This window comes from Artibeus jamaicensis, unplaced genomic scaffold (genome assembly GCF_021234435.1).
Source record: "Artibeus jamaicensis isolate MK-2021 breed Jamaican fruit bat unplaced genomic scaffold, CSHL_Jam_final contig_387, whole genome shotgun sequence".
Classification (NCBI taxonomy): Eukaryota; Metazoa; Chordata; class Mammalia; order Chiroptera; family Phyllostomidae; genus Artibeus; species Artibeus jamaicensis.
The window spans coordinates 45,732,889-45,760,028 of NW_026521812.1; the positions used below are offsets into that span (position 1 = coordinate 45,732,889).

Sequence of the window (27,140 nt, forward strand, 5' to 3'; positions counted from 1 at the left end):
ACTTGATGTTTCACCCAAAACTGCACAAGTTGTGACGCATGAATAGGAGTGTTACTGTGATGAAGCTGCCAATCACCAGTTGCCCATAGCTGTAGCCTTCTGAATAATCTGAATAGTTTCCTCAGAGGAACATTCAAGCTTAACACAAAATGTGATGCAGATTCGTTGCTCTACTCACTCGGTCATTTTGAATGCAATGGCCACACAGTACATATGTTCATTCAGTGATGTCTTCCACCCCCACTGACCAGTACAGTGAGGTCACCATTCTTCACACAAGCCATTCCAGTCCACTCTCCTTGGCTGCCAGGTTACATCGGGGTTATGCAAACTGTTCTTGTTATATTAAATATGGTTGTCAATATAATAAGACAAACCTTGTATATGCACACACATATATTTCTTTATTAAAAATAAAATTATATGTATGAACCAGGGGTTTGTAAAATTGATAATTAAAGGACTTGGTTCTTCATGCTTCCAAAAAGACCCCAAACACAGTTAAAATAAATTATCCCACAAGTCTTCTCACAAGTCTTAAATAAACACTGCAGTTGGAAACAACACAAGTCATACACTTAGGTGTTCCTGTGCTGAGCTTCTGAGCCTCCACCAAATGGGATGTAATGCATTTCCTTGTCTCCTCATATTGGAAAGACAGCACAGGGGAGCAAATGCCACAAAGAACCACTGCTGGTCACTTAACTTTCCTGTGTCTCCTGAGATTAGTCCAACCCCCTCCAGTCCACTTTCAGGCTCCAATTAATGAAGATAATATGGGGAAAGGCCAAATCATTACTTAAACTAGTCAAGTGCTTACATTGAACCTTATTTGGTTAGCAATATATGCAATGTTCAGGTGCAAATTTAACATTCTGTAAGAACCATCTAAAAGTACAAAAGAGTAATTCAACAGTTTAAAACATAAGTAATCTCGTGGAAAACGATCAAAGTTTACGTTTCTATAGAAATTGTCTATCTCTCGGCTGGGCTGTCCTCTCTTCATTGTAAGTAAGACAGGGCTTTACATGAGTAACCTGGGCTACGTGTTCCACTGTACACCCATCTGTCTCCCCACCTTCTCCTGCTGAGTATTGGCATCTTCAGCCACACCCATACCCACTTGTCTTGACTATCTGAATGGTCACTATGTTTTCCCCCCTCGATGGCTAATCCACAGACTGGTTAATGTGACCTTGGTCAAATGAAATTTGGCTGCATTCCCATTTCTAAATACCAGTTTTGATTAAAAAATAAAAATTAATAAAATTAATTTGCAAGGTTATAGGACAACAACATATAGAAATTGCTGGTGTTTCTATACATTAACAATAAATAATTAGAAAAGGAAATTTAAAAATAATTGCATTTACAGTAGCACAAAAAGAATAAAATATTTAAGAATAAACCTAACCAAGGAGGTAAAACACTTAATACACTAAAACCTACAAAATATTGTTGAAAGAAATGAATGTTGACACACTCGAAATAAATGAAGACACTCCATGTTCATACTAAAGACTTAATATAGTTAAGATGTGGATACGACTCAAAGTGATCTAAAGATTCAACAAAATCCCTATCAAAATCTCAATGATATTTTTACAGAAATAGAAAAAAAATCATCCTAAAATTCATACTGAATCTCAGGGGACCCCCAAGTAAAGATTCATACTGAATCTTTAAAACTTTAAAAAAGTTTTAAAAACAGGACAAAGTTTCTATAAACTTTAAAGAACTCACACATTCTCATTTCAAAACATATTGTAAAACTATAGTAATCAAAACAGTGGGGTACTGGCATAAAGACAGACCTATGGACCAATGTTAATAGAACAGAGTTCAAAAAAGTAAACCCTCACATATGTGGTCAAATGATCTTCAACACAAGTGCCAAAACCCCTCAATGGGGAAAAGACAGTCTCTTCAACAATGGTGCTGGGAAAACTAGTTATCAGCATGCAAAAGAATGAACATGTACTCTCGTCTTACACCATATATAAAAATTAACTACAAATGAATTAAAAGCCTAAACATAAAGGCCCAAAACTATAAAACTGCTATAAGGAAAAAAAGTAGGAGAAAAGCTTCATGATGCAGTATTTGGCAAGTAATGACTTCTTGCACATGACTCCAAAAGCACAGGCAACCAAAGGAAAAATATACAAATGGGAATATGTTAAACTTGAAAACGTTTGCTCATGAAATGATATAACCAACGGAGTGAAAGGCAACCTAAGAATGGCAGAAAATATTACCAAGTAGATGTCTGATAAAGGGAAGTATCCAGATTATATAAAGAAATCTTACAAGTGAAAATTTAAAAATCAAATAATCTGATTGAAAAAAATGGACAAAGGATGTGAACAGACATTTCTCCAAAAATGATATTCAAATGGACAAGCACGTGAGATGCTCAACATCACTCATCAGCAGATAAATGCAAATGAAAACCACAATGAGATATCACATCACACCCACTAGGATGTCTACTCGCAAAACAAAACCAGGAAATAACAAGTGTTGGCAGGGATGTGAAGCTGGAACCCTGTGCACTGTTGGAAGGACTTTAAATTGGCACAACCACAATGGAAAACAGTACGGCAGTTCTTAGGAAAATTAAAAATTGAAATACCATCTGATGCAGAAATCTCATTTCTAGGTATATATCCAAAGAAATTAAAAGCAAGATCTCAAAGAGATACTTATAATCCCATGTTCATAGCAGCACTATTCACAATATCCAAAAGGTGGAACCACTCTAATGTCTAGCCACAGATGAACAGATGAACAAAATGTGGTATATACATACAATGGAAAGGAAAGAGATCTTGTCACGGTTTCAATGCTCTACGCTGAATGTGTGTATCCTGCCAAAATTTGTATGTGAAATACTGATGCCCAAAGGACTTTGGAAGGTGATTAGGTCATGAAAGCTTAGAGACTGATGCCCTCATAAAAAAGGTCTGAGACCTCCCTTGTCCCTCCTACCATGTGAGAACACTGAAGGAAGTTGGTAGTCTGCAGCCCAGAGAGGGCCTTCACTGGAACCCAACCATGCTGTCACCCTGTTCTTGGACCCTGTTCTTGTTCACAGCCTTCAGAACTGTGCAAAATAAGTTTCTAATGTTTTTAAGTCACCCAGTCTGCAGGATTGTGCTATACCAGCCTTAAGGACTAAGACGTACAACATGGGTGAATGCTGAGGCCATTGTGCTAAGTGAAACGAAGCAGTCACAAAAGGACAAATACTGTGTGAACTATGTTTATGAGGTGTCTAAAAGTAGTGAAATTCATGGATATAGAAAGTAGGATAGTTGCCAGGGACTGGGGCAGGGGTGTGAAACAAATAGGAGTTGTTTAATGAGCATAAAATTTCAGTCCTGCCAAACTGAAGAGCTCTGGAGATCTGTTGTATAACAATGTGAGTATATTTAACATGAGTGAACTATACACCTAAAGGTGGTTAAGACAGTGAATTTCATTATATATGTCTTTACCACAATAAAAATATTTTAGTAAAAAATAAAACAAAAAATATATGAAGAACTCCAAATACTTTTTTTTTTTGCTTAATAGGGAGGAAATAAAAAGAAATATAAGGGGAGTAAATATTTCCCTTTTGTATAGATGTAAGGATTGTCATTTCTAGCGCATTCCACACTTGCCAGTTCCACTGCAAAGTCTGTATCTTGAACATGATGACATGAACTTTCAAAAACCCCAATCCGACACAAACCATCAGAAAAATCCTGGGTGTTTGGACATGTACCGTTAGGTCCCCGTTTCCTAAGAAGACTCCTGACCACGGAAGGACACTCCAGGGAGACAGCATGAACAATCAGTCCACGCCTGTTTCAGTTCTGGATGACAAACAACAAAAAATGGACACTGACAACTTGGAAGGGATTTATGGAGATAATGTGGGGAGTTCACATAATCTACATTAAAACCTAAAGAATTCAGGAAAAAAAGGAGGAATTTCCACATCTGGGTAGCCAAGAATTCACCCAGGCCACACCTCACGATCAGCCTCATGAAGACATCAGCCATGGCTTTGTAAGGTCCCATCACCTCAAACGCTCAGTACTAACTCTCAACTAATCATGTATTTCTGCATTATCCCCTCCAAGTTCAAATTCCAGGGTAGGAAGAACTGATGAGGCATGGCAGGGAATTTCCATTCAATAGGGACTTCCCAATGGGCAGAACAAACAAAAGGCTGAAAAGAGAAGGCAATTTGTCCATAGTGGTTACCATGTAGCTTGGCAGCTGTCTATGTCTCAGCTGCCCAGCTCTTCCATTTAAGATAAAGCAGCAAGTTTCTAGTCAATTCCAGGAAGTAGGAGAATCTCCATGCTTACTGGGTCCTGTCACTTTCAATGTGGCAGTTTTCCACAGGTTATCTAATCAAGGAACAACACTCATAACTATCACTGCAAGGTGCACAGGAGTAGCTGGGATGTATGAGGCCATTGGTTATTAGTTGTCCTCTAATGCTTTTGCTTTTGTCAGTCAAATTTGCTTGACCTTTATGAGAGCAGACACTGTCTTCAAAACTCCTGCCAGAACAGACTGTACGTCAGAGTGCGAATACCAGCACTGCTGTGACCATCACCACGGGACTGACCCTGCTCAGGCAGGGAAGATGCAGTGTATCTGGCACAGTTTAATCAATCTGTAGCCTCTAGCCAGATACCAGTCTATCTGAAAACGTTTCCACTGACTCTAAAAGGCAAAGATACATAGAGATTCAGAAAGTCATAAACACGTAAAAATAAGATTTATTTCATAATGTTACATTCAAATACATTCCACTATTAAAAGGGCTCTGAAGAGTTCTGCTTTTATGATAATAGAGCAAAGATGTCTCTACCTCCTTTCTCATGCAAAGTCAACAAAACAACAAAGATTTAAAAACGCCAGAATCTCCATAAAAAAAAAAGAAAAAGCTAGGAGACATCTACAGCCCTGAATTACAGCATATGCAGGAAGTGGGTAGAGAAGTGGGGAGGGTTGTTGGCGTGCAGGGCGGCCAGACCTGTGTCTGCAGAGGCAGCACCAACAAGGCACAAGCTGCAGGGCCCCCAGGAAGCATCAGGAACTGGAGGCACCTGCTGCTGTGAAGGTGGGGTGAGTGGGCAATCGGAAAACGAGGAGACTGTCTGAAAAATAGTCAGACTCCCAGGGTGCCTCCCAAAGGAGCCAGAAGGCACACAGTTAATGGACATGGTGTCTGGGAGGCAACAAGCTTATAAACATCAGCAATGAAGACAGTGGGGTGAACACAGGGATAGGAAGTGACAATACGTGTATAACAGACAGTGAGACCCTCCGGTTCTCTCACTCTACACAGCCAGAACACCATCAGCAAGGCTGATATTTCCAAGGCAAGAAACTAAAAGGCCATTCTCTGAAAAAATTAACTATCATCTTAGGAAAGACTTACAGTTACTACTATAACTATATGCAGTGGGAATGTTGACAGGTTACCCAATCATCCTACAGGAAAGTGCAGTGGAAAACACAGGTTCTAATGAGTATTCTTGTGCCTCACCTATTAAACAAAAGACAAAGATCACCCAACAGCTGAGGAAAGCCCAACACACTCCAGAGAGAAGTCCAATACAAAGTGAAAAATAAGGAAGTTAGGGAAACAGGGGCAATACTGGCAAGAGAAGAAAACTTCAAAAAAAAACCGTATTAGTATGTCCATTGAGGTAAAAGCTTGAATTCATCTCACAAAAGCATAACACTATTAAAAAGAAAAGACCAGAAAGTAAGAAAGGGGGAAAATATGACATGAAAAACTGAAATGAAAGGATTCCAAGGTTAAGTTAAAGAAATCTCCCAGAAAGTAGAACAAAAAGTTAGAGAAGTGGACAATCCAAAAACCAAACCAAACCAAACTAAACAAGTGAACAACAAGAATATTAGAAAATCAGTGTAACAAGTCCAATATCTAAGTTAATAGGCACTCCAGAGAAAAGGTACAAGGAATAAAAGTCTCAAAGAAAATCATATAAGAGCATTTTTAATGACTCCATTTATAACTCTTAGATTATAAGAAGGTGCTGAGCACTCACTCTAATGAATGAAAAATAGCTTATATTGTAGTAATGCACCAAAAAAAGTCTAGAAATCACATATGTGTAAGAGATCTTAAAACCATGCAGAGAAGAGACTGACAAAAACGATAGATCTAGGAAAATGGCATTAGACTTCACAATTACAGAACTTGAAGCTGAAGTTGAAGGATACTGAAGCAAAACCATCAAAATTCTTCCCAAGAATTCTATACCCAGCTAAACTACCACTCAACTACCAAACCAGAATAATGGCACTTTCATACCTGCAAAGTCTGAAAAACAGAAAACTGTAAGGTTTTTCTTTAAGCCTTCTAGCATTATTTGACTAACAGCTTCACTTTAATTTCATACTGTACAGTTTCCACATTTTCAACTATTACCTCAGTTTGGGCTGTAGGCACAAGAGTACATTTTCTAGACTCAATAACCACGAATGAAATCTACCACATTCTTACCCTAATATTATATGAGATGATGATATTTAAAAATCCCGCAGAAAAATAACCTTCATTCTTATATAGTAATTTACTTTAAAAGCACTTTAGGAACCATCATAAATATTCTGCGAAGATAGATATTATCGTCCCTTGCTTAAAGATGAGAAAATTGAGACTTATATTTCCAAAAGCGCCACAGCCAGCATGAAGTAATACTAGAACTCAAATCTGTATCTAGTGCTATGGTAAGCATTCTCCTCTTGACATGTGTGTAAAAACTCTGTCCACAATCCTTATGTTTTGGTATCTCATTCTCCCTTAGGCACACTGGAGACTGTTTCCTTTCAAACCACCGAAAACACTCTGCCATCCCTTGTCTCCACCCTAACAACAACCCCGCTGTTCACTCCCCTCAAGCCCCCGGCCCTTCTCCAGGCCGTCCTTAAAGCACTGTAATGAGTCCCGAAATAAACACTCTGACTTACATAGTCAGAGCTCTGGCAAAAGGCAAATTCTAACTACTCATTAGAAAGAAACTTCTTGATTTTTTTCTTAACCTAAGGGTGAGAAGGAAAATAAATAATTAGACAAAAAGGACTTTATCTTCTCATACGCTACATGCGGCAGGAAGGCACCTAATATTATTTTAGATGTTCGTAATGATCCATCTGGCTCATTATAATAAAAAATAAAATATTGTTTATAATCAGCTATTAGCTTTTTATACCATAAAGGAATAAAGGTTCAAAAATAATTACCCCTTCCAGTCTGTCTCTGAAAATGTATTAATCAAAAAATATGCTTTGAAACTTAGAACACGATAAAAACATACACACAGCTTCCCTTCCCACCCCATTTTCCAAAGCCAACAGGGAGATAGGAAAACTCCCAGACATACACAAACTCAGACTCACACACTGTGATTTCGTACTCATACCCCTTCCTCCTTAACTTCACCTTCTGTTAGACTTGTGGACCTGAATAGGCACTGGATGAGGTTACAGTCCTCACTGAAAAACCCACTGTACTGTCGGTAACTCTTTGATGTGAGTAATGCAAAGAAATAGTGTAGTAACAGTTTAGCAACTTACTCCACAGTATCGGTCACCATTAAATATCTGAGGTGGCAGAGGGTTGCCCTGAGCAGGCTTCTTTTCTGGGGGGATATTTTTGTACATCCATTGCCTCTGTTCTTCTGACATTGTGATATCCACCTCCTCAAACTCTATCTTGTTGGCTTCCAGAAATCTAACCACATCTTGCTGCTTCTTCTTTATCTAAAGAGAGAAAACAAACAGTGAAATGCTCATCTGAAACAATATGTAGAAATTCCCAAACTAAACTAGATTTGATTTCTCCTTGTCAGAGGTCAATGATACAGAAAAGAGGTGATTTATGTAGGTGCTATGCACTGTCCACTCCGTGGGCATACATCAGAGGTCTAAGCGAGTCCTGAAACCATGACTTCGTCACCTGGACTCCCCAGAACCCTGGGGCACAAGTCGGGTTGCCCAGAAGAACAGACTAGGTATGAGATGAGAAATTCACATAGTTCTGAGAGGGCCACAACCCCGCCTCCCTCACACCCGAAGGAGGTAACATTTACAGTCATGAAAGCTCTCTCTGGTCAAAACCATTTAAAGACTATGCATGGCCTATCTGAGATGCCGACATTTCACTGATTCCTGGGACCAGCAATATTTTTATCCCTTTCAGAAACCTCCTTCAGATATTCCACACTGTAGCCACTGGCGTGAAAACATCCTTTCAACAATCACAAGAGAAAAACGTTCTCCACTTCTAAGGTGAGAGTCGGTAACAAGGGCCACTTCATTCTGAAATCTATTTGTTAACCCTTCTCATTCCTCTGATCTTTCATGTTTCCTTCCTCAGTCACTAGGGGTCAGGTATGTTCTTTAAGAGCTGAAAACATATTTCTTGTTCTCAAAATACTACCAATCTTCTTGATTTAAGTGTTTATATTAATAACTAATTTAGATGGCGGTGACAATATTCACTGCTTTAAACAGTGTGTAAAACGTGAGAAAACAAGCTTGCTTTTCCTAAATGACTCTGGACAATCTGCCCAAGGAACAAACTTAAGTGATGAAGTAAATCTTACAATGGCCAAAGAATCATTTTCAGAGGTCAAACAGCCTGAAAGACCTCTTGTCACAGGAAATAAAATGTTTCAAAAACAAACTGTCACACAGTAATTGCCTCTACTAACCCTTCCCCCCCAAACCTCAATGACAGATGTCTCTCTTGAGTTGGAAATCTGCCATATGCCATGAGAAAAGAGATTGCGATCACTGGGTTGAGGTCTATGAATGAATAACAAGAGCATAGTTGGTAAGAAATAAAAAGCTAACAAAATAGGACATCTTCAAGCTCAATGATATTGTTAAATGAGACAATTACTGTGTAAGTCCAAACTGATATTGGTATTATCTTAATTTCTTGAATTAAGCCACTTTTAATTTCTGAAAAAGTTTTTTTTTCCTGATATACGATTTCAGAAATGTAGTTATATTATTTCAAAACTTCAGCTTGCAAAAAAGTATCATATATCCTACTTAATCCCCCCTACAGAATAGATTTTATTATTCCTGAGGTCAAAGCAGTCACCTATTTTGATCAAGATCCCAGTGTGTTCTTGCCAAGATATGTTGGGAACCTTACACCTGGCTTCTAGCTAAAAACTTTGCATTGATTACAGGAACCTGTGCACTCCACAAGCCAATCGGCTACAGGTACATGAGGTGTGCATGCGCTCCACAAGCCAATCAGCTACAGGCATATGAGGTGTCCACGAGTACCAGTTGCACCCAAGTAATCAATAAGCGGGCCCTTCTTTGTCTCAAGCTAGCCAATAGCAAGCAACCTAATCTCCTTCCTCTCCCTCCCCCCTATATATATACCCAGTTCGGAAAAATAAAGTTTGCAGCTTGATCAGAATCTTTTGTCTTGCTGCCATTCTTCGCGCCTCTTGTCCCCCCAACTCATTTGTTCTAGGTAGGTGGTCGAGCCCCAGTTGATTGCTCCGCGGGCCGGAGCAAAGATAATCATGTCATTCCCCTATTGAAAATCGTTCTTTAGTAACCCTCACTATTTTTGGAAGAACACATAAGGTCTGTCCAGAAAAAGTCCAGCCATTGTTAATATAACGAGAACAGTATGCATGATATCAATGTAACCTGGCAGCCAAGGAGAGTGGACTGGAATATGCATGAATGAACAATGACGACTTCAGAGTAACAGTCAGTGGGGGCAGTAGACACTGTTGAGTGAGCATGTGGACTGTGTGTGTGGTTGTCACATTCCAAATGACTGAGTACAGCAACAAATCTGCATCAAATTTTGCATTAAGCTTGAACATTCCTCATTAGAAACTATTCAGATGATTCAGAAGGCTTTCGAGGATGATGCAATGAGCACAGTGCAAATAAAAGTGTAGCACAAATGCTTCAACAGATGATCAAGATGATCTGTTGTGAGTGATCCATGTTCTGGAAGGACTGCAACAAGCAGAACACCTGAGAGTGTTGAACATGTACAGGCTGCAATCAACGAAGACCTATGCCTGAGAGTATGAGAACTAGAAGCTGATCTAGGGATTCCAAAAACACCGCACCCAATATTTTCATGCAGGATCTTGGCATGAAGTGTGGGGTGGCAAAATTCTATCTGTGGTTTCTGCTACCAGAACAGAAGGAACATCATACTGCAGTTGCTAATGATTTGATTCAAACTGCTAACAATGAACCAGACTTCTTCAAGGTCATAACCAGAGATGGATCATGGGTCTACAGCAATCATGGGTCTCCAGAAACAAAGGCCCAGTTGTCCCAATGGAAGATGCCTGGTTCTCCACAATCAAAGAAAGTGCAGCAAAGTTGCAGCAAGATCAAGACCATGTCAACTGAGTTTTTTGATTGGGAAGGTGTTGTCCATCATGAGTATGCCCCTCCAGGCTAAACAATGAATAAGTAGTGCTACCTCAATGTCCTTCATGGGTTGACAGAAACAATACTATGAAAAAGGCTGCAGCTATGGGCAGCTGGTGACTGGCAGCTTTATCATGACAATGCTCCCATTCACGTATCACATCTCGTGTAGAGTTTTTCAGCAAAATATCAAATCACTCAGCACCCCTACAGCTCAGATTTGGTGCCCCGTGACTTCTGGCTTTTCCCTAAACTAAAACCACCTTTGAAGGAAGAGATATCAGATCTTAAATGAGATTCAGGAAAATATGATGGGACAGCTGATGGCAATTCCAACTAAGGATTCTGCAGAGTGTTCTGAACAGTGGAAGAAATGCCTGGAGAACTACGTGAGGTCCCAAGGTGCCCACTTTGAAGGGAAATGATGCAGCATTGTCCTATGTGCAATGTTCTTGTAGCTTGTATCTTCTCCAGTAAGTGTCTCTATTTTTCCTACTACAAGGCTGGTTTCTGAACAGACCTCTACACTTTTCTGAGCATAGAGCACAATGTCATTTGACTATAAAAGGAACGTATTTACATATTTAAAAGTGTAGAAATTGTAAAGCAAACAAAAAGTTACCTACAAGCCTATTACCCACACAACCACTGTCAAAATGTAACTAGAGGCAAGAGCCTGGATTTGCTGTTCCTGTATGGAAATCTACATATCCAGCACATTTCAAATGTTCATGAGAGTGATAAACAATGAAGCTGTTATTCAGTCAAATCTTGGCTTTCCATATGATGTATATACATATAACACCTACCTCTACCCCACAATGTGAGTACCTAAAAACTCATACATTCTCAATACCAGGATACACCAAAGACACTCATACGGTGTCTTTACGTACCCACCTGCCTGCCCTATACACATAGACAGATCTCTCTCACACACATACAGCATTTATCGCTGGACTATAATCCCCTACACAGCTCAACTGGTCTTTTCCTTCACAGGATCACACTGGGTAAAAAAATAGCTGCACCTTTTTCCTTTCACTGAGCAATAAATCATGAATACTGTCCTCTATCATTAAAGTTTTCAAGAGAATAAATTTTAGTATCTCCCTGGCAATTGCATCATGTAGATGTACAGTTAACTATCCCTCTATTGTTGGATACTTGGTATACTGGTAACTTTCACCACTAGAGATACTATCATGTAGTGAACATCTCTATTTATAAATCTCTTATTGTGTCTCACAATACTACTTTAGGGCAAAGCCCTACAAACGAAAGCCACATGAAAGGGCAGAGACATTTTTCAGGCTCCTGATGGATAAACTGCTTTTCAACTAGGCCACATTGGTCAAAAAGTGCAAACTTCCAGTTATAAAATAAATAAGTCCTGGGGATGCCGTGTACAGCATGGCGACTACAGTTCATAATACTGCATCGTATATTTGAAAGTTGCTAAAAAAGTAGATCTTCAGAAGTGTCATCAAACAAGAAATTTATAACATGATGGGGTGATGGAGGTTAACCAGACTTACTGTGATCATTTTGCAATATACACATATACTGAATCATTATGCTGTACACCTGAAACTAATGTTGTAGGTCAAATATACCCCAATAAAAAATACAAGACCACATCAATTTACATTCCCATTTAAATATCAGTTTTTAAAAGTATCCGCGTCTCAACACCTCTCCATGCTTACAGCCAATATATGAAAGTTGTACTGCAGAAGATTAAAGCTCAAATAATGGATGTTAACTAAACTTAACTATAGTCGTCATATCACATATATATATATATGTATATATATATATACATACATCAAGTCATTACACTGTATACCTTAAAGTTACACAATATTATGTCAATTATAGCTCAGTAAAACTAAAGAAAAAAAAAGAAACAGCTGTTCTAAAAAAATTCAAATGCAAAATTCCACACTGACAATGCTCAGGAAGCAAAAGACAGTTCCTCACTAACAATGGTGATGGCTGACAGTCGTGTGAGGAGTGAAATGTAAGTAACTGTACCTCCGCTTTTAAAGGGGAAAGTATGGGGAGGCATGACCAGGTAAAGACAAAAGGAGAAACTGTTTGTACTGTTAACAGTGCCATGAAAAGGTCTCCAAGATAAATATGTAAGTGAAAAAGAACAAAGAGCAGAACTGTGAGTAAAGTAGGCACATTTTTCTGAAAAGAAAAAAGGAGAAAAATAAAACCACTTGTATCTGCTTGTATTTACATTTAAAGAAAACTGTTGAAGATTATAGGGGTCGAGGGGAATGGAAACTGGGTAATGAGGACAAAGTGGGAGCAAGGGTTTTCACTCTCCACATGTATAAACTTCAAACCTTTTTGAACAGTGTGAATGTGTCAATAGTCAAAACATTAAACAGAAGAAACTTGTTCTGAGAGAGAAAGAGCTTCACACAGAGCTTCACAGCCCAGAGGGGAGCAGCAGTACACGGCCACCGAGATGCAGCATTTTACCCAAATCAGGTCTCCCCATACATGCAGCAGGATTCAGAGCATTCAAAATAAGATTTTTAAAAGGGGCTAAGGTTACAGAAAATTAACTAATACTACAGTAAATGACCCAAATAAACAAAAAGGAGAAATTTAACCTAGAGAAAGAGGTTTTCACTTGGATGTTTGTGACATGAGCATCAGGAAGGAAGATGAGTCATGCCGTCAAGCACTGGTTTTAAGATAAGCCAAGGTGAATAAGCCAAGGTGGCCTGAAACTGGGGGAGCTCCCGCTTGAGTGGCTGGGGGCAGACAGCCCCAGAGGCATACACTAGGAGACGGCGGGAACCCGGGCAATAGAAAGGCTTCCCCTGTGGCAACAGGAAGGCATCGAGGGCACTTCACGCCTGGGCATAAATCCACAGTTCAAATAACAGTAACTTATAGTCATTTCCTTACCACTGAGAGCTTTCTTCTCCCCACATCTGACTGTTCTGAAATGAAGTATATCTCACAACCAGTATCAGAATGAATCTGGGAAGCAAATGGGAAAGAAGAATTGTGGGACAACAGTCACTGTCTTCACTCACATCCATTCAGCCACGAGCGGAAGGCAGGGACCTGGAACTCCTAGTTGGTTTCTTCAGAAGCCATAGCAGACAAATGCTAGCTATTACCCAGTAAGTTCTCTCCCTTTCTTTCTTAATACAGAAGCCTGGTTTTGTTTAGGAAAGCAATGTGCTCAGCTACAAAATTTGTTTACCCACACTCCTCTGCAGCTTGGGGTGACGACCGCGTGACACAGTTCTGGCCCATACGAGGTCAGGCAGGTGATCCCTGGGAGGGCTCCCCTTAATGAATGGAAAGACAGAGTCCATTTTGCCCTTCCTCCCTCTCTGTCTCCCTTGCAGACACTCAAAGTGGTGCCTGGAGGTGCAGAAATGTTTGTTTTCACCGTTTTGCAAATGTGAAAACAAACGCCATATGCTAAGGATGGCCAAACAAAAGGGCAGGAGCCCTGGCCCGTGATGGCATTTTACCGTGTCAACCGGTCTGGCGCAGCCTACCCGAAACCTTCCTGTGCGGCAGCAAACCTGTCATTAGTTCACCCGCTCTTTATCACGTTTTCTACAGTGTGCATCTACATGCAATGCTCTCTGGTTAAATTCTTAATTGCTACTTACAATGTCTTCAGAAATACTGTAGTGTGATGGATTGAAAATAAAAGCTATCACTGCACAGCAGAGCCTAGAAATAAAAGCTGTAAGACATGAATTTAATATAAGTGAAGTGAGTATTTGTCACTGAACAACCAGATGGATTTTCATTTTTTTCATAAAACAACAACAAAGTTTCTGAAGCCAAAAGATGGAGGTATCTACAAAAGCACAAGAAGTGCATTTCATCTTTTCACTCAAACACATGCCGTTACACAGCATCCAGAGCAGGGAACACACACGGCTAAATCTCTGCAGCCAGTGCACAGGCAGGCAAACTATGGTCCACAGGCCACACTTAGTCTTTTTTTTTTAGATTTTATTTACTTATTTCTAGAGAGAGGGGAAAGGAGGGAGAAAGAGAGGGAGAGAAACATCAGTGTGTGGCTGCCTCTCGTGTGGTCCCCATGGGGGACCCAGCCTGCAACCCAGGCATGTGCCCTGACTGGGAATCAAACCGGCGACCCTTTGGTTCGCAGCCTGCATTCAATCCACTGAGCCGCACCAGCCAGGGACCAAATTCAGTCTTTATATTCTTACTTTTATTTTTTTAAACTTTTTATTTTATTTTTTAACTTCTTTTTTTACTGTTGTTCAAATACAGTTGTCCCCATTTCCCCCCCTTGCCATCCCCATACCCCAGCCATCCCCACTTCCCACCCTTGATCCTACCCCGCTTTGGTTTGTTTTTATATTTTTAAATGGTTGGAAAAAAATCAAAACAGTAATAGCATTTCATGACCTGTAAAAAGCACATGGAATACAAATTTCAGTGACCATAAACAAAGTTACAGCTACGCCCACTCATTTACAATGTTGTCTAGGGCTGCTTTTACCTCACAATGGCAGAAGAGAGAGGTTGCAACAGAGGCAGTATGGTCCCCAAAACTTAAAGTTTTCACTAGCTGCCCTTCACAGAAAAGGCTTGCCAACTCTGGGCTGATCCCAGATCTTCATTTCCTGCTCAAAGTTCATTTACTCAGCAAGGACTTTCCTACCCACGTGATTTTACCAGCCACTCCAGTATTCATACTCTCCTTCAATGCTTCACTTTTCACCTTAGCACCCAGCCTCTCACATACTGTATGTTGTATGTGTTTGTTTATCCACCTCCCCCACTAGAACATAAATTCCAAAGGGCTGCAGATTCTTGTCTGCTGTTCTGTTCACTGCTGAATCCCCAGAGCCTAGAATGGTGTCTGGCACACAGCAGACAGTAAACATTCGTTAATGAATAGACAGGATTCTCACAAGTAGACATGAGTGTAACCGCAGTGCTGATTTTCTCATAATTTAAGACGAGATACCTTAAGTATCACCTCTTTGGAGAGCCTCTCTAGCCACCTGAGCTGAAGTTTTGTCTAAACTTATTAAAACTTTATCTCTGTACTCATTTTTATGATCATCTCTCTCTCCACAATGTCAGTTTTGTAAGCAAAGGGACTAGCAAGCAGGAGGCCTTCAGTAAATATTAATTGAATGGATGATTAAAGAATTGTCACTCCAGTGCTGAGCATCAAAGATTTCCAGGTGATGTTTAAGAGATCAAACTCGGTAATTCATTCAGAAACAAAGGTACTAAAGTTCAGTCAAATAGAAATGTAGATCAAAAACTACTATTTCTCAGTGAATGCTAAAGCTGTACGAATTTAAAATCAGCGTGTCTAGCATGTTACATCTAACTCTAAATAACTCAGAAGAACTTCCAGACCCTGAATGTGAAAGTCTTCACTTCTAACACTGACACTGATACTGAAGAAGATTCTATATTATTTTGTTAAAGAAATGCTATTGTCAGTTAATTTCAAAAATTGCAAGTGCATAAGGTAGTATGTTATTTTGCCCACCTGTTTTTTGTTACATTGTTGATATATTTGCAAACTGATGGCAACTGAGAAGAAAGCAGATATTGCCCTGATTCCTCTTCCACTGGCTACCACAGGATTCTGTCACCCTCAGCCACTTCCCCCAACTATCTCCATCTCGAAAGCAAGTTCCTTCCGTGTGCCTTGAGGCCACTGCATCAGTAAGGGTAAGGTCTGAATGTGTCGCCCTCAAATTCACTTGTTGAAAATTAGCCCCCAAAGTGATGATGTTAGAAGGCTGGAGGGGTCAGATGGCAGCAATTAGGTTACAATGGCAGAGCCATCATGAATGGGATCAGTGTCCTTATAAAAGAGTCCCAAGAACTCCCCTGCCCCTTCTACCATGTGAGGACACGACAAAAAGTCTGCAGTCTGCACCACAAGAGTGTGTTTACCAGAATCCGACCACGCTGGTACCCTGAGTTTGGACTTCCAACCTGCAGAGCTGTGAGAAATGAATTTCTGTTGTTTATAAACCATCCAGTTTTCGGTATTTTGTTACAGCAGCCTGAATGCACTAAGACAATAAATCTTCACCCTTTCAACTCAGGACCCCTGCAAGATCCAGCTCTGCTGAAGACCCCAGTACCTGCACCCTGGTGACCCACCCTCAGTTGCCTGCATGATAAGCTATCTGGGCTGCTACTGCTAAATCTGCTGCTGTGGCATGAACACTCAGTGACCCATGTAAATCTGTGAAGATACTTCTATCTGGCAGTCTCCTGGCTCCACAAATCCACAGGGATTAGATCAGGCTAAGTAAACTGCACTGCACTTGACTGAGACTTATCCCCTACTCTGTGGCATTGACTTCTAAGTAAACTTGCCTCCTCCATTCTCTTCTCGTAGGATTAGTTCTTTCCTGGAAGGCTGCCAGTTAACTCACACAATTAAGCAACCCCTGCCAGATTCCTTCCATAGACTTCCCGACAGGTCTAGTCACGTTTGAATCCCGGGGTGTGTACACAGGTGGGGCAGCACCCTGGCACCTTGGCAGCCACTAGTAAATACAGAGACATAATCAATTTGAATTAAGATAGATTTTTAAAAATTGACATTTAATGTGAGCCATTCTGGGAAAGCAAGTTTAAAGACAAATGAGGCATAAATGGAGGACAATGAGAAAAAATTTTTTAAAGAATATGTATTTTAGCCCTAGCTGGCATGGCTCAGTAGATTGAATGCTGGCCTGTGAACCAAAGGGTCGCCGGTTTGATTCCTAGACAGGGCACTGCCTGGGTTGTGGGCAAAGTCCCCAGTAGGGGGCGCATGAGAAGCAACCACACACTGATGTTTCTGTCTCTTTCTTCCTCCCCTCTGTCTAAAAATAAATAAATAAAATTTTTTAAAAAATAAAAAGAATATATGTTTTAGAGTTAGACTGCCCTATTTTTAATTCTGGCCCTGTCAGATGAGTAACCTTGGAGAAATTACTTGGCTTTTCTCTCAGATTTAGTTTCCAAATCTGTGAAATGGAACTAATATCTTTTTTTATTGGTTCACTGAGAGGATTAAATAAGAAAAGAACCAAGCAATAACAGGCAGTTGCTCAACTGTGTCATCCATTCAAATTTATTACCTTCACTTTTTTGTCCTAGATGTAGCCTTCTGTGAAAAATATAAAGTGACTTCTGTGTGCTTTCAATGGCTTTAGGTATTCAATGCAACAGTTATTTCACCTATTTTCACACTTCAAATACAGTTTTCTTTTTTCTGACTTGAGGGACAGCTGATTAAGGCCTTTTATGTATCTCACATGGAAAAAGTCAAAGCCAGGCAAAGGAAAGAGAAAAAAAGAACAGATTTTCTCATAACTTGACAAAGTTTACAGAGAGATTGAACTATAGACTAAGAGAGATAGAGGGCCCTAAAATAAATTCTCCTTTCAACTAAAAAGGGAGGAAATGACTGATAATCTTCCCCTTTTTGAAACTCTCCAATGGTTGAGTAGGGTACCTCAAAATTATATAATTTCATGGCAAAATCTTCAATTGATACCTCACTGTTGGCCTCACTAGTTATTATACTGCAATCAAGAAGAGGATGTGATGGCAAGAAGTATTGTAGCAGACGCTAGATTAGTTACCCCAGAAGCTATTCACTTCCTTGCCTGTGGAGGCTGAAAAACTCAAGTTCGTTTTCCTATCTACCCTTGTAGCTGGGGCAGCCATGTGATCCAGATCTGGCGCTTGACACTTGAGGTGTGAGCCAAAGCCTGCTGATCAGGGGCTGTGCTTCCAGACAAGGCTTTCCTTTCCTGTTGCAACAGATGGATTAAGATGGTATGCACCCCCCCCTTTCCTTCCCCTTCCTGTTAGAGACACAAGCAAGAGTACTAGAGGTGCAAAGGCAACCTTTCCACTGTGAGGCAACGAGCATCGGGAAAAGGACAACCAAGAGAATCTGAGAAACACAAACCCTGAACAAATCAGCTTCCAGACTTATCAGGAAAGATAAGTCTGCCCATTTAAGCTCACAGTAGTCAGGTTCTCTTTTACTTGCAGATGAACACATTCCTAACTGAAACACTCACCACTGTGTCTCATTTGTTGGGAAGCAAGGCAGGGGTATAGAATAAGCCCCCAAAAGCCATCTGCTAACTGTCAACATTCCAATGCTGTTTAACTAAACATGAGGTTACACAAAAAGTAATGTGTTTCTAGTGTCCATTTCAGTTTATCTTACTTGAAAGCAAATACCAGGGTACCAAGCCAAAGATAACAGTAAGAGATGCTGTTTTGCAAGAGATTGAAACTTGAGTTTTAAGGAATCAGCGTCAGAAAGAGGGGATAGTGAAATACAGAGCAATTTTGAAAGAATTATTATGATATTTTGTAAATTAAAGAATACAACTTTTATGATGGAAAAGACTGCCTTTTCATCTATGTGGCCTTAGCACAGTCCCTGGTGCTTACCAGGCATTCCATTTGTATTAAACAAACAAACATTATTGAGCTTTAATAAATATTTTTAACATGTTTCGTTTTAACCAGTCAACATTTTTGGCCCTGTTTTCTTAATCAACTTACACTGTTTCTTTTTTCCCATGCTTATAATGCTAAGTCATCTTTTTAATTAAAAAACCCATAATCTCATCATCCTGAAGTAATTATTCATACTAGCTTCCAAGAATTCAACATTTAGAACATACACACTTTATTTGGTTGCTATATAATAACACAAGTGTCTTAGAGTAGGACATTGTGGTTGTGTTATAAGTACTTTGTTTTTATAATCTTCAAAGTTATCTTTTTGAATGCATAAATTCTATTGCATATTGACTCTAGCATTATGCTACCATTGGATATTTGAGTGCATTCTGGAGACTTTTTTCTTCTATAAAAAACGTTACCTGCCCTGAATGTGCTGACTCTTTTTTATGATGACAAATGGCATCAACAGTGTGCTGCCCAACAGACAATAAACCACACACATGCACACACACCTCCTCCCTTCTGGATCTGTCCCTTCGAGATGATAATTTATCAGGTAACTTTCTGTTTTTAATTTTTCTTAAATAGCTTTCTTGTTTAACTTTTACAAAATAAATTTTATGAAATGCTTGATACTTAGTCAATGAAAACAGTGCTTTGCTGTCTACAAAAACTGTCACTGTGAAAACCCAGAAAGATAATTTACTAATCTAAAAATATTTCAAATGAAAAATTTTAGTGAGTTCTTTAAATGTAAAAATATAACATCTTTTCATGTTTTAATTGGTTATCAGGAACAATTAATTAATATCAGGGAAGACGGTATGACCATAATTATAAAAATTCTGGCACCGCCACATGATTGGCAGGTGGGATGGACGATGGGCACCACTGTTCTTCAACCGCAATGACGGGCATCCTCCATCTGCATCTGTATATTTTACAGAGGTGCCTTCTCAACACTTTAACGACAGTTAAAAGCAGACCTTCAAACCATAGTATTCATCACTAGCTTACAATGTGCTCACTTTTGGAGGAGAGAAAAAGAAAATGTTTATCATTAAAATATAAAATGAATAATATTATTTCAACAGTGGCCCATCATTTTAAATGCTATTTTGTGGACAGTTTATAATGCACAAATTGTATAAGTATAATAATAAATGCATATATTTATTTAAAATATACAGATATTGGGAATAAATCCTCAAATAAACTTCCTATTACTGGGTTACGGGATCAAAACACATTGCAGTTGCTGCACCAGAGAACCGTGGAGACCAGGAGAAACATGCGTGTGCAAACACACACCAGCATATATTATTTTCCTCTACAGTGTGTGTCTAAATAACTTTTAGGACAGAAGGCAAATCCGTTCCAAACATTTCAGAACTACTGAATTCTATTATTCTCGTCTTTCTGTGCTTTTCTTCCTCATACCAGGTTTTAAAAGTCAATTTATAATTTCCTACTTTGCAAAATCAACAAAAATAATGGGGAAAAGATCCCATCGAATTTTTTAAATAACCTGTGTGTCGTGGTGTGGGGGCTGCTTTAGGTAGGTTAGTTAGTTTTGTAACAATGTTAGGTTTTGGATCTTATGGCTTACATTTTGATATTCTTTACCTGGAAGTATTCTAGCAACCTATGATTGGAAAAGTTACTAGACTCATAAAGAAATCCTAGAAAACTAACCTGGGTTTTGCTGTTAATATAGAATTAAGTATATAGCTAATATTTTTTCTATAGGTTAACATAAATGAAACGGTAATAAATCTCGAGGCAGAAAACAGGAACATTAGCACAGACTAATGTGCTTGAATCAGAGAGAATGAAGATATCATGATGTCTTGCAATATCCTTTATAATCTGTTTTCTCTTCATACTAACACCTTTGTTCTTGAAGACATCGCATACTTCCAGGACTTCAACTATTCACCTTTATGAAGGTATAACTAAAATTTACATTTCAAAATTGACCTATTTCACAAGAACCAATCCATAGCTCCAAAGCCTTTCTGAAAATTTATGCTTAAATATGTAAACATCACCTCAAACTTGATTGATAAAAAAATAGCAACAAAAACCTGTTTCACAAGGTCACCCCATCGATTCACAATTTACCTCCTCCTTTACTTCCAGGTTATATTAATAAAACACCGCTTTGTTGGTGACCAAACATGACAATAAACTGCCTAGAAATCCAAAACATAACATTGTTACATAGTCTACCTAAATGACAGTATTCACACACACACACACACACACACACACACACACCCTCTCTCTCTCTCAGTCTGGTTGCACTAAAACGGGGGTGGTGTGAACGGAGGCGGGCAGGAAGTCTGGCCGCTGCAAGCCGGACTCGGGTCTGTGTGAGGCCCTGGTTCTCGGTTCATGGTGGTCAAAGCACTCTGATAATGATGCCAAGGGCAGAGGGCTGATCCTCATCTGGGCCACTAAGAGTTTTGATTTATGTTCTAGTACGGGATGGTCAGAAAGGGATCATCTCGGGCAAGTTACTTATTCCATCAAAGTTTCTATTTCCTCATAGGTGAAATACAGATCATAATTCTGCCCAGAGCATGGTGAGAAAATTAAACGACAGAATACAGACTGTAGTGAATGGGACACTGAAAGAGCTCCACACGTATTAGTTACTATTATTACTATAGTAGCTTTTATTCTAACCACAGACCCACCAGCTATTCTGCTCTTTAGCAGGCACACGGCTAGTCACTGGGGGTACCTGACCCCACCACAACTCCATGGAGTTTGGCCTCTCTTCCTCCCTCCCATCACTCATGTACTCATTCCACAAGGATATATTGAGTCTAGCAAATGGCGGCACTGTGCCTGGCATAGGGCTACACACCCGCCTCTGCCTTACTTCAGCTTGCCCCCAAGAAAGCTGTGAATCACAGGTGTCGATGGTCAAAGCACTGGCAGTGCCCAAACTAAAGAACTTGATTTACAGAGAGATGACCTACTCTCTGGGAACACACCTTTGGTAAGAATGGGTTTCCCTTTAGCTATGAACACAATGCTGCCACACCAGCAGAACACGTTCTCTAAGGGTTTATTCTCCACCCAGGTTCATGCTAACCCAGCCACCGTCCCATCCCAGCCCGGGGAAGCAGGCTGAAAGTGATGAGGGCAGATCAGGGTCTGCCTGGCGCACCCCTGCACAATCTTGTCATTGGCAGAATGATGTCCAACTGCTCCATCTAGACTAGCCAAACCCAGGAACGAACAGGTGCTGTTCACTGTCGAATGTTCACAAGAGTAACCTTTGTGACTTTCCCATCTCTGTTGCGTACGGGGACTAAGAAGGAATGCTAAAAATAAAACTAGAAGTGGAACAAGGTACACCAGGGATTTCAGCCTAGTAAAGAGTAATTAACAAATGTCCCCATGGCAGTCCCCTAGGACTTACTGATTCCATCCTGGCATATTTTTAAACTGATAAACAGCATCAAATTAATACGTTTTTATTATGAGTACACTCACTTGTCTCTTAGAATTACAGATTAAGATCAAGAATATGTAATTAAAACCAATCACTTCGTTTAGTTCCTCAAATGAAACTTAGGCAGGTATCAAAATTTATATGGACTTTACACAGGTCTATTATTCTTGAGCTTAAAAAAAAGTTTCAGAACAGACCAAAGAGAGCTTACTTCTGCCCTGCTGTTGGCAGAATGACTTCCCATGAACTACAATCTAACCCACCATCAACGAAAATGTTACCTGTGTGGACTTTCTGATTGAGACCCAACACTTCCAGGTCATAGGTTCAGGAAAGAATATTGGCTTCTAATTCTTGGTATAATTTTAACAGATAGCTAAGTAGGACAATACTACAGTGGAAACAAAATAAAAACACAGATGGTTTCATATCCCTGTTTAAAAACATTTCAATAGCTTCCCACTATCCTTGAGATGAAAGTAACAATCTGTGCCGGGGCTCACAAAGCCCACCTCTCCAGCTTCGTGCCTCTCTCGCTCACCCTGCAGCAGTGGCTGTCGGCCCACACATGCAGGTGGGTGGCCGGGGGGCTTGTCAAAACACAGACCATGGAAAGGAGGTCAGCTCCAAAGTTACTGCTTCTGTAATACTTGGGTTGGGCTCAAGAATTTGCATTTCGTATCCACGCAATGGAATATTACATGGCCATAAAATGAATGAAGTACTGATACATACAATATAAATAACACTTGAAAACAGGCTCAAGTGAAAGAAGCTAGTTATCAAGGACACTATATTCTATGATTCCATTTATATAAAATGTCAGGGGCAAATCTATAGACAGAAAGAAGATCAGTGGCTGTCCAGGACTGGAGTGAGGAGGATGGTGGTATTAGGGATGTGACTAAGGAGTGCTGGAATTGGCATTTGAGGTCCCACCTTCTCCATGTAATCTCCCACCTCTCCTTTACCTACATTCACCTCCTAGTTTCCCTTGCCTTGAATGCCCTCTTGACTTCAAAATTTAAGTCCACCTCTTCCTACAAGGCCCACCTCTGACACTGCAACACCTTAGTCCCGAATATTCTCCACTTACTTCCAAAGAACATGATATCCATATTCACTTTGTGTTTTAGAGCTACTGGGTCTTGTCTAGTCAAATTCTAGACAGCCAGGAACAGATGTTATGCTTCTTTGACTGTAAAGTACCTCGCATGCTACCTCAGGAAACAGTGAAGCTGCAGAAACAATGGATGTGAAATCGCCAATGCGTGGCCCATAATCTGAAATGACTCATTTGTCCTACAACTATTCAATGACCTGTCCATCTACTCTTTTTTTTCCAGTACTTCTACTGTGATTTTATTTTATTTGAAATAAATTTTTATTTTTCCATTACAGTTCACGTACAGTATTATATCAGTTTCAGGTGTAAAACATAGTGATCAGACAATGACATAACTTATGAAGTGATCAATCACCCCAATAAATCTGGTACCCTCCAACACCGTACACAGTTATTACATTATTGACTATTTACACTTTATATCCCCACGACTTTTTTTGTAGTTAATTATCAATTTTGTACTTCTAAACCCCTTCCTTTTTCACCCTTTCTCCCCAAGTCCTCTCCCATTTGGCAGCCATCAAAATGTTCTCTGTATCTATGAGTTTGTTTCTGTTTTGTTTGTTCATCTATTTGCTTTTTTTGATTCCACATACAAGTGAAATCTTGGATTTGGCTTTCTCTGACTTACCTCACTTTAGGTCCATTCATGTTGTTGCATGTGGCAAGGTTTTATTTCTTATGGCTGAGTAAAATTCCGCTGTATAATGTACCACTTGTTCTTTATCAATTCAACCACTGAAGGACACTTGGGTTGCTTCTCTATCTTGGCTATAGTAGATAATGCTGCAGTGAACATATGGATGCATATGTCTCTTCAAATTAGTGTTCTGACTTTCTTTGAATAAATACCCAGAAATAGAACTGCTGGGTCCTTCTTCGTCTTTTATTACAGCGTTTGCTTTAAAGTCTATTTGGTCTGGTGTAAGTGTTGCTATCCCAGTTTTTGTTCCCCATTTCATTTTTCATGAAATATCTTTTTTTCTATAGCTTTACTTTTAGTCTGTGTGTGTGTTTCAAACTGAAGTGAGTCTCCTGTAGGCAGAATATGTAAGGGTCTTATTTTCTTTTTCTTGCTATTACATTTTTAAGATTTCATTTATTTTTAGAGATAGGGGAAGAGAGGGAGAGAAACATTATGTGAAAGAGAAACATCGACTGGTTGCTTCTTACATGCCTCCAACTGGGGACTTGGCCTGCAACCTAGGCATGTGCTCTGGCTAGGAATCAAACCGGTAACCTTTTAGTTCACAGGTAAATAAATGCTCAGTCCACTTAACCATACCAGCCAGGGTGGGTCTTGTTTTCCTATCCATTCAGCCATTTTATGTCTTTTAATTGGAACACTTAATCCATTTACATTTAAAGTAATTATTGACAAATATGTAGGTATTGCCATTTTATTATTCATAGTTTTGACCTTTCTTTTCCTTCTTCTCCTTAAACCGATCCCCTTAACATTTCTTGTAACACTGGTTTGGTGGAGATTAACTCTTCGAGCTTTTTCTCATCTGGAAAGCTCTTTATCTGTCCTTTGATTCCAAATGATCACGTCTCTGGGTGGTTATCTTGATTGTAGTTTCATGCTTTTCATAACTTTGAATATTTTGTGCCAATTCTTCCTGGTCTGTAAAGTTTCTATTAAGAAATCAGCTGAGTTTTATGGGAGCTTCCTTACAGGTAACTAGCTGCTCTTCTCTTGGTGATTTTAAGACTGTCTTTTTGCCTTAACTTTTGGCATTTTAACTATGATGGGTCTTGGTGTGGGCCTCTCAGGGTTCATCTTGCTTAGGACTCACTGTTCTTCCTAGGCTTTCATGTCTGTTTCCTTTGCCAGGTCAGGGAAGTGTTCTGACATTACTTTTTCAAGTAGGTTTTCAATTCCTTGCTTTCTTTCTTTTCCTTCTGGTACCCCTATAATGCAATTATTGCTTTGTTTGATGTTATACCATATGCCCCTTAAACTATCCTCATTTTTTGGATTCCTTTTTCTGTTCTAATTGGGTATTTTCTACTATCTCACCTTCCAAATCACTGATTTGATTCTCTGCTTCATCTAATCTACTTCTGAGTCCCACTAATGTAGTGTTAATTTCAGTTATCATATTTTTAATTTCTCACTGATTCTCTTTTGTGTTTTTATCTCCATTTTTTATATTACTTATCTATTTGTTGAAGTTCTCATTAAACACCCTTATAACCAGTGTTTTGAACTCTATATGGGAGATTGCTTATCTCCATTTTTATTTCTTTTTCTGGAGTTTTGTCTTGTTCTTTCATTTGAGACATGTTTCTCTGTCCCCTCATTTTGACTGCCTTCCTGGTAGAGCTGCAGTGCCTCCCTGGTCACCTGAGCCAGATATTCCAGGAGTATCCCTTTTGTGGGTTGCGTGTGCTCTCCTGTCATAGTTGAATGGACAGTTCTTTGACAAAATGATAAAACTCAGATACAGAGGTTAATAGGTAGCAGGAGTTGGGAGTGGAATTCAGATCTCCCATAAGCAACCCAATATCCAGATACTTTACATTTAGGAGATGGGAAACCAGGACAGCTTGTCCCACAACGTCATTCCAAATGAAAATACACTACCTTCAGCTCTGCTTATTATTTCAAGCCATTTATTTCAAGATATAAACAAGGAAGCAGTTAATATTAAAAAATTAAGCATTCCAGGAAATACACAATGCATCATTACCCAGAGCTATAAAAACAGAAGGGTGGAAAAAACCCACAAACACTTCACATACTGAAATGATCAGGTATAGAATTTAAAATAGGTATGTTTAACATGTTCAAAGAAAGAAAAAAGGGGCAAAAAAGTAGGGGCAGGTGGCATTTCAGCAAACTGAAGTTCTTCAAAGCTTCTAGAGAAGATGTGAGCCCAGGTCCATGGCCACAGGCCACGCAGCCAAGCTCCATGCCATCACAGCGATGCTGTCCCTGGGTCCAGACGGAAACCCGATCATGAGCAGTTACACACAGACCACCAACACTATCATGAAAACAGTGCCAAAGGCACAGACCTTTTTCTACTCACAGAAAATGCAAGTGAACCAAAAATGCGCTCTCTTTTTATTTCTTTAAGGGACAGCTATAAGAATCACCAAATAATCACAAAAGTTCCTTTGTGCCCAAGACATTAAAATGTTTAAAAATCCAAAGAGGGAAGGATACACGTAATTTGAACAAGTTCTAAAATGTACATATTAAAGTTTCTACTGAGCAATTATCAGTTCAAAATTATGGATGAAAGGCAAGCAATGAGAAAATGTTTTTAAGTGGGGATAAGCAGACGAGTGAAAGACTAAAATCACAGAAATAAACTAAATGCCATTAACATGTCCTTCTAAAAGTAACTTCCATTTCTAAAATATCTCTAGGTGCATTCTACTCTTATTGCAGGCTTTCAAAGTATTCATTCATTCATCTTAAAATTACTTATTGAGTACCAAGCCGAAGAAGATCTCAGGAACCTGTCTGAACTCATGGTCCATCTGGGCCATACCCAGCCCATCTTATCGCCCCTATACCACGCGTCCTAAATCCAATCTGGTCACAGCCTCCATGCTTCTCAAAGTATCAGT

The 27,140-nt window shown here is 39.5% G+C and overlaps 1 protein-coding gene across 3 annotated transcripts in view; it reads right to left on the bottom strand.

Annotated features, from left to right (window-relative positions):
• Positions 1-27,140, bottom strand: part of SH3BGRL2 (SH3 domain binding glutamate rich protein like 2) — a 61,183-nt gene that overhangs the window by 15,775 nt on the left and 18,268 nt on the right. For all 3 annotated transcript variants that reach the window (XM_053664900.1, XM_053664899.1, XM_053664898.1), the window contains exon 2: positions 7,618-7,803. In XM_053664900.1, the coding sequence (XP_053520875.1) occupies positions 7,618-7,803 (186 nt within the window). The remainder of the gene's footprint in view (positions 1-7,617; positions 7,804-27,140) is intronic.